Source organism: Vulpes vulpes, chromosome 6 (genome assembly GCF_048418805.1).
Source record: "Vulpes vulpes isolate BD-2025 chromosome 6, VulVul3, whole genome shotgun sequence".
NCBI lineage: Eukaryota > Metazoa > Chordata > Mammalia > Carnivora > Canidae > Vulpes > Vulpes vulpes.
The window spans coordinates 99,045,433-99,059,645 of record NC_132785.1 but is presented as its reverse complement, the minus strand read 5'-3'; the positions used below and the strand labels follow the sequence as shown (position 1 = coordinate 99,059,645).

The window sequence follows — 14,213 nt, the reverse complement described above, 5'->3', positions numbered from 1 at the left end:
TTTCAGATAGGAGCTTGTAAAAACCTGTGAACTTCCAGCATTTCCTCAGTTAAAAGAAAACAAATCAATAGGGGCAGAAGAAGTAATAAAGAAAAAAAAAAAACTGCACCTCCACACTCATAGCAACAATCATGTGACCTGGTGCTCCAGGTTTCCAAGCAGCCGATCTGCATGTACACAGGTAGTGTTCCCAGGCACGGAGAAGACAAATGGGCTCGCAGTTCATTAAACAGCAGGTGGGCCCCAGGAGACAGGTGAGTGTGAGTGAGAGGGTGCGCATGTGGGTGTGTGTCTCAAACTTCTCAGCGAATTGGCCAGTGTTTGAATTTGTGTGACACATGATTAAGCAATGCTTACGTTGTTGTGAGCTCTGATCACACAGAAAAAAAGGCACTTCACGCACCAGCTGGGATACAAGGAAATAGGCCACACACTTTACAAGTAGATTATAAGATATTTTGACTTTTTTTTTCTTTCCTAACATACATGCTATTACTCAACTAAATTTCTCCGTCTTAACAGTAGTGTGAGGGGGCGCCTGGGCAGCTCAGTCTGTTAAACCCCTGCCTTAAACTCAGGTCATGATCTCAGGGCCCTGGGATTGAGCTCTCTGCTCAGCAGGGAGTCTGCTTCTCTCACTCCCTCTCCCTTTGTGCTCTCCCTTTCTCTCTCTCATATAAATAAATAAAATCTAAAAAAAAAAAAAAAAAAGTAGTGTGAGTCAAGTAATGATCTTCAGTGGGGTAATCTGGAAATTCTTTTCCTACTATTCAGAGAGGATCCCTGAAACTGTTTTTCACTATTCAGATACTCAAATATTATTAAGGACTAGATGCTTATACTATAGTATAAAGAAAGCATGATGAAAGATGTGTTCTTATTGAAACACCTGGGTTGCTTATTGATCCAAAAGAAAAATTTCTTCCAGATACCACATCAAGTATTCTATTAGATTACACTTTAGATATTTTCAATTTGGAAGTAAAAGATGATTTGATATACAGACATTTGCTTCCCACATCCTTTTCCAGAATATTGAAAGATTATATTGACCCTTCTAGAGAAATTCCCCCAGGAATAAGGATATGTGTTTTGCTCTACAAAATTATTGATCTCAATAAATATTTTATTGATTGTGATTATGATGAAATACGATGTTTTCTATATAAGACTTTGTTAGCTAGATGTTAGCATCTAATAAGCACAATTTTGGCCAGGTGACAAAATCGCTCACAAAGGTACAGCCTAACTCAACTCAAATGCACAAAAATTCCCAATTCTACAGAATTTTGTTTAAGCATAGAACTTTCAGTACAACAAAAGTAAACAAAGTAGGCAAGTGATAACAACAACATGCAGGGTGTGAAAATACTCCTTTTTCACACACATGGTGAGTATTAGGAAAGCTGGCTTAGCAGATGTGCCTCTGAATTGCACTTGTTCCCCTTGGCCATCTATTAACTTCACATATGTTTGCTCTTTACTGACAAAACACCATTTCTCCCTAGTTGAGGAAGTCTTCTCATGCCTTGTGTTTTTCTGCACAGTTGGCGCTATCCTTGGGAGTCACCGGTTTCAATTTTCTTTTTTAATTCTGATTTTTTTTAAAAAAGCAACAGTTGTGTGATTTTACTGCCAGACACCAATTGCTAGTCATCTGATTAATGATTTTCTAGTTTTCAGATATTGCTACATCTTAGCGGCAAAGATTTGGGGAGTTTCTTTTTTGTCACCTGAGATAACAATTGATATTAATTAGTCTATGATAACAGGTTTACCATGGACTTTGTTTATTTGAAAACATTATTTGAGCACCTATCATACACCACACACATTTTTTAATGGCGATATTGAATTTCTATCCTTTTTCACTAACTCACTGAATTAATGAGAAGACAAGGAAGCCGGATAACTAATCTGGGCTTTATTTGCTAGTTATTTGAAACTGAAAAGAATCCAAAGGTGAACGAAAGAAAAAAAGAATATTTGCAACCATAGAAACCGCAATTGCTAAAGGTGGCCTGGGAAACCTGCCAGTAACCAGTTCACCCACCTCTTTTTATAGTCAAAGAAACCCAACTTCATTTAACGCTTAAGCAACTCACCTACCTTCCATTTCACCACTTTGCTTCTGGGAAGCTTGGGCCCAGATGTAAGTTACTTGCTTGAGGTCACACAACTCTGCAATCTTTTAATTCAGAGTCTACAGTTTTTTCCACAATCACACCCCTGCTAAACATCTTCTCTAACTTATAGCCCCAAATTCTAAAAGCAGAAATGATTTAAGTGGATGTTTTAGGATTGCGCATTTTGGGTGGCTAAAAAGTATTACCACCAGTATTCCTTGTTAAAGAGCATTATATTATCTTCACTGAATAACTAACTATATGTTAGTAATACCCAACCCTTTACTGGGCTCTAGGGCCAGGCCACCATGCTAAGTGACACATGGACCCTCTCATTATTTCCCATCACAAGCCCTTATTATTCCCAGTGTGCAGATGAGGAAACTGAGGTATAGTTAGGTTATTCAAATCTCCTAGGTCACCCAATGAGTAACAAGAACCAAGATTCAATCCCTGATTTCATTATGCCTTGGGGTCTTTAAGAATGTGAATGTTGCCAACGCTCTAGTATCCAAGTTCGGCTCTCACTTCAGTCAGTGTCACACTGCTTGGTTTCTTTTCTTTTCTTTTCTTTTCTTTTCTTTTCTTTTCTTTTCTTTTCTTTATTCATTTATGATAGTCACAGAGAGAGAGAGAGAGAGGCAGAGACACAGGCAGAGGGAGAAGCAGGCTCCATGCACCGGGAGCCTGACGTGGGATTCAATCCCGGGTCTCCAGGATCACACCCTGGGCCAAAGGCAGGCGCCAAACCGCTGCGCCACCCAGGGATCCCACACTGCTTGGTTTCTGCGTCAACATGCCACCAATCTAAGTAACAGGATTCAGTTAAAATGCAAGCAAATTTTCTGGCAGTGGCCGTATTTCATGCCAAAATGCCAACCCTTTAAATTTGCTCCCTAACATTTTACAGTCAATTCTACAAACATCTTCAAGTCTCCCCTACCTGCAGCACCACCACACACACTTGTTATAAAATGCAGGATCACCTGGCTAAAGGGCAGCGCTCCCTACACCTGCCCAGATATGAGCCGTGCTGCTGGGGTGGTGCCGGGGAGGCGAGTGATTTTTTTTTTTTTAAGATTTTATTTATTTATTCATGATAGACAGAGAGAGAGAGAGAGAGAGAGAGAGGCAGAGACACAGGCAGAGGGAGAAGCAGGCTCTATGCAGGGAGCCTGTTGCGGGATTTGATCCCGGGTCTCCGGGATCATGCCCTGGGCCAAAGGCAGGCACTAAACCACTGAGCCACCCAGGGATCCCGAGGTGAGTGATTTTGTGAGGCCAAACCTACCTTGCTTTCACATCTCTCAGCACTAAATGTTCAAATCAGGAAGGCAGATTAAAATATTCTAGGTTTGCTCCTTACTCTTCCACTTACCAGCTGTACTTTCATTCTTTAAATTTGGATTTCCTCATTTGTAAACTCATGGTAGGCATTCATCTACCTTATTTAATCTGAGGATTAAACAGCAAATACCCATGCCTCTTACATGATAGGCAGTTAATCAATATTAGCTCCCCTCCACTGTCAGGACCCTCCTAAGTTATATCTATAGAAGAAAGAAGTAGTTGGTGGAAAGGCTAGTTCACCATAATAAATAATGAGCAAGTGATAAATCCTTCATTGCTGTGCGGTGCTTCCTTTCTATGTCAACATCTAATGGCAAATCTTCCAGTTCTCCAGCTTAACAGCACATATGAATATGTTAAAGTTCACAAAGAACTCCTGGCTTGATATGCAAAATATTGCAGAAAGCTTTCATCTCTGAGTGTTCGTCTCTGTACCCGAGCAGTTTGCTTATTTACCGGCAGGACTTACCTCCTCTGTTTGGTTGGGACTCAGTGAATCTGGTGCAAGAATTTGTGCCATAGGATTATCACATGTGCTTATTTTCTCAACTGCTTCCTGTAAAGAAAAGAACCAGAGGTCCAGAAAACTTCCTGCTCTTGCTGCCATGTAAGCTACTCTTCCTGGACCAGCTCATTTTACACATCACCTGGTTGCAGAAATGTCCAAGAAAATTCAGGTGCATTTAGAGAAAAGTTTGTTCATTAGGAAAAAAAAAATCAGCTTCCTCAGGTTTGTCTTAATTTGAAAGACTTAAATTTTCTAAAGCTCTCTAGTTAATGAGGAACATATAAGGAAATCTATAGAATTCTGTATTTAAGTAGATTAATAAGAGAACCAAAAAAAAATTAAATGAAATTATATGATAAAGGCCACCTTTCAAATAATAGGGGAAAAGATTAATTTATTAAATTTGGGAACTACTCAGGTATTTCATGAAAAAATATAACTAAATCCTTGTCTTACTCCTAATAATGGATTCTAATTGTATCTAATATTTATTTATTTATTTATTTATTTATTTATTTATTTATTTATTTATTTTTAGAGAGACAGTGAGAGCAGGGTGGGGTGGTGCTGAGGGATAGAAGAAGAGAGAGAATGTTAAGCAGGCTCCACACCCAGCGTGGAGTACAACACAGGACTCGATCTCATGACCCTGAGATCATGACCTAAACTGAAATCAAGAGTCAGATGCTCAACTGACTGAGCCGCCCGGATGCCCCATATCTAATATTTCAATGTAAAAGTTATGCCATAAAAATTCTTTTAAAAAAAAAACAGTGAATCTTTTTCTAATCTAGGAGTGGATAAGGACTTTTTTATTTTTTAAATAAATTTATTTTTTATTGGTGTTCAATTTATCAACAAACAGAATAACACCCAGTGCTCATCCCATCAAGTGCCCCCCTCAGTGCCCATCACCCATTCACCACAACCCCCGCCCTCAGGGAAAATTAACAAGGCAGGAAACCACAAATGTTGGAGAGGATGTGGAGAAAAGGGAACCCTCTTACACTGTTGGTGGGAGTGTGAACTGGTGCAGCCACTCTGGAAAACTGTGTAGAGGTTCCTCAAAGAGTTAAAAATAGACCTGCCCTACGACCCAGCAATTGCACTGTTCGGGATTTACCCCAAAGATACAGATGCAATGAAACGCTGGGACACCTGCACCCCAATGTTTATAGCAGCAATGTCCACAATAGCCAAACTGTGGAAGGAGCCTCGGTGTCCATCGGGAGAAGGACTTTTAAAGCATGATAAAGGAGAAAGAATGTTAGTATTAGCAACAAAAAAATGATAATTTTTACCTTAAAAAGCATCATAATCTAAGTTAAAAATGAAATAACAGACCGGGATAATAGCTTACAATGTATTACTGTTCTTAATATATATCCTTATAAGTCAGTAAAGAAAATATCAGACCCTATGTAGAGAAAAATGTCAAATGGCATGAACAAGCATTTCATAAAAGAATACAAAAGTAGGAGCACCTGGGTAGCAGAGTTAGGTGTCTGACTCTTGGTTTCGGCTCAGGTCATGATCTCAGGTTCATGAGATCGAGCTCAACAGGGAATCTGCTTCAGACTCTCTCTCCCTCTGCCCATCCCCCCCAGGCACACATTCTTTCTCTCTCTCAAATAAATAAATGAATCTTACAAAATAAGAATACAACGGCCAATAAACAAAGAGATATTCAACATTCTTAGAACATAAATGTAATTTAAACTACTGGATAAGTTTGGCTAAAATTGAAAATATCCCATGTCAGTTGGGGTCAAGAAAGAGGCATTTCCATGCATTCCTGATAGGAATCAAATTGGTACAGTCTTTCTAGAGGGCAGTTTGATAATGTTGTCACACTTTATTTATTTATTTTTTTTAATGTTTATTTATTTATGATAGTCACACACACAGAGAGAGAGGCAGAGACAGAGGCAGAGGGAGAAGCAGGCTCCATGCACCAGGAGCCCGACGTGGGATTCGATCCTGGGTCTCCAGGATCACGCCCTGGGCCAAAGGCAGGCGCTAAACCACTGCACCACCCAGGGATCCCTGTTGTCACACTTTAAATGGATGTATACTTTGATCCAGCACTCCCATTTCATAGGTTAACCAACATTAAAAAATGAGAAAATTATATACACACAAGTAATTAACACCATGTAGTAAGAAAAGTATACTCAACTAATTTTGATTGTTTTACTTAAAAGTTGCATGATCTTGGACAAGTTAACTGGGATTCTTTGAGCCACTGAAGTGGGAATATAATCTACCTCACTCATGTATATGATTACTAAATAAGATGACATATATAAGCATCTAGTAGTTCCTAACAAAATATTGGTTGCTTTTCAGTTTACACTGAAAATAAGAGCTACTATTAGAAAGGTATGAACCAAGAACTATAAGTAAAGCTTAGACTAAATTGGAAGGGGAGGTCCTGAAGGATCAGAGAGTCTAGAAAGGCTAAGAAGAATGCATTTTACTCAGCAAATAATCAGAATCCATTAAAGATTTTAGCTCAGCAGTAATGGTTTCAGGAAAAATCATCAGTTACTATTGTATAAGATGTATTAGGAAAAATAACTGGAGGCTATAAACCCACTTAGAAGGCTACTCTAAAAGTCCAGGGCAGAAGTAACAACTGCCTGGAATGGGATGATGGCAAAATCATGGGAGGAGAAGAAGGGTATAAAGACTGAATGGACATCACTTGATGGAATGTGGAAGGTAAGAGAAGTGAGTGAGGTACCTAAAGAAGTTTGTCTAAGACAATGAGAAAACAGAGGTGCCATAAACAGACACTGAGAAATTAGGAAGAACCAGGTTTTTTAAAAAGATTTTATTTATTTATTTGGACACACACACACACACACAGAGAGAGAGAGAGAGAGAAGCAGGCTCCATGCAGGGAGCCTGACGTGGGACATGATCCCAGGACTCCAGGATCACGCCCTGGGTTGAAGGTGGCACTAAACTGCTGAGCCACTGGGCTGCCCAGGAAGAACCAGTTTTGAAGGAAGTTGGTCAGATGAGCTGGAGATCAAGAAAACACATCCAGGAAGAGAAATCTGTCAGCAAAGAAATGTAAAACAGATTCAAAGAAAGAGTCAAGACTAAAAGCTTGATGTGGGGATCACGGGCATAGAGATACTACCAAACCCATGGGAGAAGACAAAACTGCCCTGAGGGAAATGAAAGAAACACTGGGCAGATGTCTACCAGCAGGTGGATGGGGTGGGAGAAGGTGACAAAGAGGGGCTGCAGGTAGGTGACAAGAAAACACAGAATTAAGAAAGTCAAAGGATCCCTGTATTTCAGGAAGAGATGTTGACAGTGTCTACTGCTAGAGAAATCAAAAAGGATTAGGACTAATAAAAAGGCACTAACCTGATGTTCCAGAAGTCAATGGCAGTTTAGCCAGGGGCAAAAATTTGTTTACGGAAGGGGCCAAAGGTGAGAAGCCCCAAGTGAAGACTTTTAGTCATGAACAAGAGGAAGCCCAGTAATTGACCTGGGAAGCAGGATGGAGAAAGTCAAGGCATTCAAGTACCATGCTGAGCCCAGTACAGGACCTAAACATGTTAAAGTTCTTGCCATTCGCCAAACCGTGTTCGTTTGTGCATAAAAATGTGGCAAGTCCTAAGCGGTTCAGAATGCTACCAGGATGAAGGGAAAGTGGAGGTTTCTTGAAGGAGGTGGAAGGTGAGATGGCCCTGGTGGATGAGCAAGATGCCTACAGGTAGGCTGGGAGAGAAAGGCATCCCGGGGATACAAAGCAGTTTCTGAAGACAGTCTGGGATTTGGGGTGCTCAGTTTGTTTGGAAGGGCAGGACCCTGAGGGAGAAAACTTGCTAGAAGAGTGGAGAGACCGACTACTTCTCAGAGAGGGAAGGAACACCTCAAGAGGCAGAGTCTGGAGCTGCAGGTACAGCAGAGCCCAGTTCCAAGGTTTAACAAAAGGATTGGCAGAGCTCAGCCCCAGACAGGAGACAGGAGCGACAGGCATTCGGATCAGAGTGATGCTGGGATGTTTTAGGAACAAGGGAAAAACATCATTTTCACATTAGCTTATAATGACTTTCTAAGGTAAGGGCATTTGCCCTCTAGTCTGAGAGGCTGGAGAAGATTTGGAAGGTCATAAAGAGCAAAAAAGACATACACATTATATACTACTTTGCTCAAAAAGAGAATTAGGGGGAGACTCCTCCCCCAACTACTCCCAAAAAAGAGAGGTGTGTTAAATGCATAGAAACACTGCAGTGAGCCTTTTAAAGAGGGGCTCCTTTGTTAGTCTGAATTGACACATATGGAGTTCTCAGAAAATACTCTCCTATTATCACTGAGCACATAGTAGAACTGCAAATAATAAGCAGGTACTTGGCTGCTTTTGAATTTGTGCAAAGGTAACGGTGAGAAACAAAAAATTTCAGCCCCAATAGTTTCCCTCCCCAAGAAATGTTTCAGAAAAGAAATTCTTTTGACTTACTTCCTTTACTATCCCTGCCAGCCTCCAACCACCATGTGTATTATGCTCAGTATTACCTGAATGATGGTTCCAGAGGACGAGGATGCTCTGTCTTCCTCCATGTCCCCATCATGCTTCCAGAGTAAAGACCCAAAAGATGGCTTTGCCTTCTTATCTCCATTCTAACACAATAATCAATTGATTAGCAAAGAAGTCATTTCCTACCACCCTAATAGCATCCTACTCATCGCTCCTGTAAAACTCAGATTACCAGGCAGTATAACTATAGCCCTTAATATCACCACCACCAACCCCCTTCACACACACACACACCTATTTTTCATCTCTTTCTTTGGCTAACAAAATTACAGGAGTCCAAATGTGGTTGCTCTTCCTGAAGCCTAAAAGATACTCTGAAAAGTTGGAAGTCAGCTCACATCACTCAAAAAAGGATCTTTAAAATGGCAGTTTAGGAATTTAATCTGCTTTTGTAAATGTAACCTCAAATGCTCTCTTTAAATAATGGCCTGATAGGGGTGCCTGGGGGTTCAGTCAGTTAAATGCCTGTCTTCGGCTCAAATCATGATCCTAGGGCCCTGGGATCAAGCCCCGCTTGGGGTCCCTCCTCAACAGAGTGTCTGCTTCTGTTCTCCCTCTCCCTCTGCTCCTCACTTTTTCTTTGCCCAACTCCACTCCCCCAATGCCTGCTCTGTCTCTTTCTCTCAAGTAAATAAATAAACCTTAAAACAAACAAACAAAAAAACAGCTGATGAACATGTATTCTTGCTGTTGCCAAGGACAAGCAGTGGATATTATAAACATATTAGCTCAGAAGCAAATATAGATCGTATGTTAGAATTACACTGCTGTGCATTCTATTCTCCACCCGGGTACCTTTCTGCTCTCACTATTCCCTATTTTCACTATTCGCAAAGGGGCATAATCAGGTTATGAAGTTGTCTGATGGCCTGAGCATACAGTAAGCCCATGCTTCCCCTTGTCTAACCAATCAGTTCCGTGGTGTCCTGGTCTAGGGGAGAGCAGGTTGTTCTGTGTGACAGTGGAGCTATTTAACAATCCATAAGATGAGCAGAGAAAGGGTCTAGTGGTTGCATGCGAGACATAAAGACAACAAATTGCTGCAATTTTCTTCCTTCAGGCATAAGACCCACCATAACTTTTAAAGTCTAAAATGGAAATTGATACCAGGAAGGACACTTATAAGTGTCTCATGCAATCAGTTCTCATGGAGTAGTAAGGAGTAGCAGCAGTAGTTGCTAACACAACTCTTTATATTGACCATGCTGCTTCAGACTAAAAGAGTACTTCAAATCTGAAAAAATCAAGTTCTAAGAAAGCACCCAAGGAGTGCCCACCAAACAACATACTCTCGAAATTCCAGAGAATGTCCTCAGAAGTTGGATACAACCAAGAACTTCATCTGCTCCCTCACGCTAACAAGTGCGTCTGAATTACATTTATCCCACTCGGGAATGAAGTGGATTTAGATGCACTTAACATTAATACTGTAAGAGAACGGCTTCAATCACTATTATAAAACACTGGCATTAAAGTTTAAAATGTGTTGCTATTCATTTTAAGATCTTCCCACTGAACTGAACTTCTAGCAAGATTTAATGAGAAAATCATGTTCCTTACTTCACTCTTCAGGGAGCTCTCTTCCACCTCTTCCTTGAGTGCCGGCAGGAAAGACATAGAACTTGTTTTGTTCAACTGAAAGGCAAGGCATACACACCTGTAGCCGGGTTGCTGTTCAACATCACTGGGATCCTAGCCTGGCTACGCTTTTATGTAGCTTATTTTTTACTCACTTCATTCAAGATGTCCACCCACCCAGGTAGCCTCATCCAGCCAAATATCAGGACTCCATCAAATTTTACATCCCTTTCACCTGTGCTGCTTCCTGTGGCCCCTCATCCAACAGTTCAAAATGGTATCCATTGATGTGGACTCGGGGTGGACTTAGAGAAGTGCTGGGTCCATTTTTGAGTTTACACTGAGCTCAGGGATCAAGCCTCGCCTTGGGCTCCCTCCTCAGCAGAGAGTCTGCTTCTGCTTCTCCCTCTCCCTCTGGACAAAGGATGAAGGCACTTCAGGGGTAGCTCCCACCCACCTGCCTGTGGAATTCCATATACATCTCAAGTAACTTGGGCATAGGAATTCCAGGTTGAGGGGATCCCTGGATGGCTCAGCGGTTTAGCGCCTGCCTTTGGCCCAGGGCATGATCCTGGAGTCCCGGGATCGAGTCCCGCGTCGGGCTCCTGGCATGGAGCCTGCTTCTCCCTCCTCCTGTGTCTCTGCCTCTCTCTCTCTCTCTCTCTCTCTCTCTCTCTCTCTCTCTATGTCTATCATAAATAAATAAATCTTAAAAAAAAAAAAAAGGAATTCCAGGTTGAGTCCAGAACAGACACACCCCAATGATTCACATTCCCTATTGAACAATCTCAGAGTATCTCCACTTTTAAAATTCCTTATAGGCCAGCGACAGAGATGCCACAGGTTTTACAGGTGAAAAATAACACCAATTTAATACTCCTGTGGGAAGTGGGGTCAACATTAGCCTAAAGTCCTACCCACCTTCCACTCAGAAACATCCCTCTCAGCCACTCCTTCCTCTTCTGATGCTCCAGTTGATGGCATTTCTTGTTCTGATTCTTGCTGGTCCTGCTGTAAATGCTGGTGAAGGTTTAGTATGGCAGCCTTCAAGTCCACCAGCAGGTCCTCTCTCTTCTGGGTCAAACTCAGAATTTGCTTTTCCATAACTTTGATATTTCCCTGTGCAGAAAGAGTGTTTGCATTGCTGTGGGCTGCCTGAGGCCTCTGCACGCCCCCAGGAGCTTGCATCATTCGGTATGATGGATGATGAGTTTTCTGTGCTGTTTGGTTTGCAGAGCCAGGAGTGAGTGTCAGGTAGGCTTCCTCCCCATCCTGGTTGCCTTTCCCAATGACCTGGTGAGGGCTTATAAGCTCCCCTTATAGGATGACTTAGCTTCACCCACCACCTGACACTTGGCCCATCAGTTCTCTGGGGGTCAAGCCAAGGTTCAGAGATTTGTAAAAAGTATTTTTTGTGGGGGGCCTGTGGTGTGCAGCCAGGGCTGGGAGCCACCTCTCTAGTGGCAACAGGACTGACTGCCAGAACCCACAGGGTCATGGCTCAGGAAACATCCCAGGCGATTTGTAAGCAGACTTGGGAACGACAGAGTGGAAACAAGGTGAGAAATCTCACACTTCCATTATTGCTTCTGGAGCCATCTTTACTCTTACTGAATTCATTTACTTTTTCCTCACAAATTTTCCTACAAAATGGGAATAAACAAGCAAATAAAGGTAGTGTGAAGTGTAACTTACCATAGGAATGATGGACACATGATCCCAAGCTTTAGAATGTTACTTTAAAATTTTGTAATTGATGGGTGGAAATAAAATATCTTATATGTAATAGAAGTGCACTTGCCCATTGTCCATCTAAGACAAAACAGAACTATGGAATCCTAGATTTGGAGGAAAGAGCAGGCGTCTAATCTAACATCCTCCTCTCTTAACACCCCCGAAAGGCATCATTTCACCTTTGCCTTGGCCTTGCAATCAGTGCATCAGAAGACAACCTGCTCCTTATCAGCAAGCCTTCAAGTATTGGAATTTTTGTTCCTAATATATTCCTCTATTCCCTGCTCATTTATTTGTTCCTTCCTTCCTTCTTTCTTTCTTCCTACTCATTGATCCATCCATCCCACAGACATTCATAAAAATCTTTTTTTTTTTTTTTTTTTTTTTTTTACAGAGGAGCTTAACATGTCTCTACGAATAAGTGAGAGTTCTGAAGTCTAGGAAGGTGATTTTTCCAGAGCTGCAGCTAGCCAGTGACAGAGCAGAGACCTGGACTTCCTGACACCCACACCCATGGCTCTTCTGCTGCTACTGTACACATTCTGACCAGTAACTCTATTCTGTCTGAAGTTAAACATCTTGTGATTGCTTTGGGAAATGATAACTGAATGAAATAGGAGTTGGCAGTGCTATGTGTCCATTTCCAATAAACACTAAACGTCAGAGGTATAATGCCTCCCAACAGACATAATACTACAGTCATTAGAATAACCCTAAGAGAAACAGAACAGTCTGTACACCAGCATTATAGAGGCACAGGAGGGCACACAGTGGCCATTCTCAAAAGTGGAATCTGTAGACCCATGGGGGTTCACATTCCACGAGGTCAAGATCATTTTCATTGTAATATGAAAATGTTATTTGCCCTTTTCACTCTGTTGGCATTTTTCACTCTTTGATGATGCAAAAGCAATGGTGGGTAAAACTACTTGCACTTTATATGAATCAAGACAGGGATAGTAACTGTATTAATTTAGATCCTTCGCTATCAAGTGCTCAACTGTTTTTTAAAAAAAAAAGGCAATTTCACTTAAGAATGTCCTTGATAAAGAACATGCATTTCAAATATTCCATGTGACAAAGTGGAAAGCATGCAGAATGCACTTCTGCTGTGTGCCAAAGTATGATGATAGAGGGAAAAGCTCTGTGTGATTATTTAAGTTTTGAGCAGAACTACCCAATTTTGTCATAAAATGCTATTTTTACTTAAAAAAATAGTTGCTAAGCTATACATATATAGAAATACAGATTTTTCTGAAGAGGTAAATGTTAATATTAATAAATGTGAATTTTTGAATATTAACTACTGAAATGTCGACATATTTGGAAGATCTATGTAACTAGTGAAACAATATTTTCCGAATGATCAAGCATGATGTCCTAAAACCATGCATAGTTAGAAGATCTAAGTACAGACAGAACAATGGATCTTAATGCAAGAGCATGAAAAGTTCATTGACATGCCTTTGGATTCCATTTAACAAACGTATCTATGAGTAACTCTTACTTGTTAGAGTTTAGTGTAATTTCAAAGAATGTCCACAATTATTCAAAAGGTTATTAAAATATTCCTTCCTTTTCCAAGTACATGTTGTTGAGAGGTTGGATTGTTTTTATATACTTCAAACACAGCTACATACCTCAACAGATGGAATGCAGAAACAGAAGGAAATCTAGCTGTCTTCTACCAAGCCAGATTTAAGAAATTTGCAAAAACGTAAAACAAGGTCACTCCTCTCACTACATTTTCTGTTGGAAACTGTAATTTCTTCCATAGAAATATGTTATTTCTCCCAATATGTAATGGGGTTATTATTGTTATTTTAAAATAAACTAAATTATTTTTATATTTCTGAGTTTTAATTTCTATATTAGTAGATATGATTCATATAAGCTAAAGCTCTCTGGGATCCTCATATTTTTTTTAACATAATGGGAAATTTAATAGATTTACAATATTGAGTCTTCAATGTTGAGTCTACCTTATTGAGCCCACCACTGAGTCCACCACCTAGTGTGGTATGTCCCCTTAGGCTCCTCTGTAAGTAATTTGCTTTAGACCTCACAGTAGTAAGTGTCACAACCTGGCTTTGAATACCATAGCATTCGCCTGCCCAATCACCTTGATAGTAGGATAAAAGCAGCTCTTTACAATGCTTGGCACACAATCATTTGTTGTTGTTGTTGTTGTTGTTGTTGTTGTAGAACTACTAATTTGAAAACAAAGACTAAAAAAAAGAAAACCCTAAGCAGTAGATGGTTAACATGTACACCATTGTAACTGGGTAATTGTAATTAGGATATTGCTAATCATGGTATATGGAAATACTACTTAGTATATGAAACTCTTCATTAC

The 14,213-nt window shown here is 40.6% G+C and overlaps 1 protein-coding gene and 1 long non-coding RNA gene across 13 annotated transcripts in view; one reads left to right on the top strand and one right to left on the bottom strand.

Annotated features, from left to right (window-relative positions):
* Window positions 1-14,213, bottom strand: part of SYNE2 (spectrin repeat containing nuclear envelope protein 2) — a 321,249-nt gene that overhangs the window by 92,894 nt on the left and 214,142 nt on the right. For 5 of the 12 annotated variants that reach the window (XM_072762565.1, XM_072762566.1, XM_072762568.1 and 2 more), the window contains 4 exons: window positions 11,045-11,242; window positions 10,106-10,180; window positions 8,524-8,628; window positions 3,946-4,032 (listed from right to left, as the gene is read on the bottom strand). In XM_072762565.1, the coding sequence (XP_072618666.1) occupies window positions 3,946-4,032; window positions 8,524-8,628; window positions 10,106-10,180; window positions 11,045-11,242 (465 nt within the window). Of the gene's footprint in view, window positions 1-109; window positions 312-3,945; window positions 4,033-8,523; window positions 8,629-10,105; window positions 10,181-11,044; window positions 11,243-14,213 lie in introns of those variants that run through there. The other 7 variants (XM_072762574.1, XM_072762575.1, XM_072762576.1 and 4 more) reach the window with 2 other exon arrangements.
* LOC140599463 (uncharacterized) lies at window positions 150-13,704 on the top strand. Its single transcript, XR_012002352.1, has 2 exons — window positions 150-254; window positions 12,252-13,704. It is a non-coding gene; the product is annotated as an uncharacterized lncRNA (long non-coding RNA).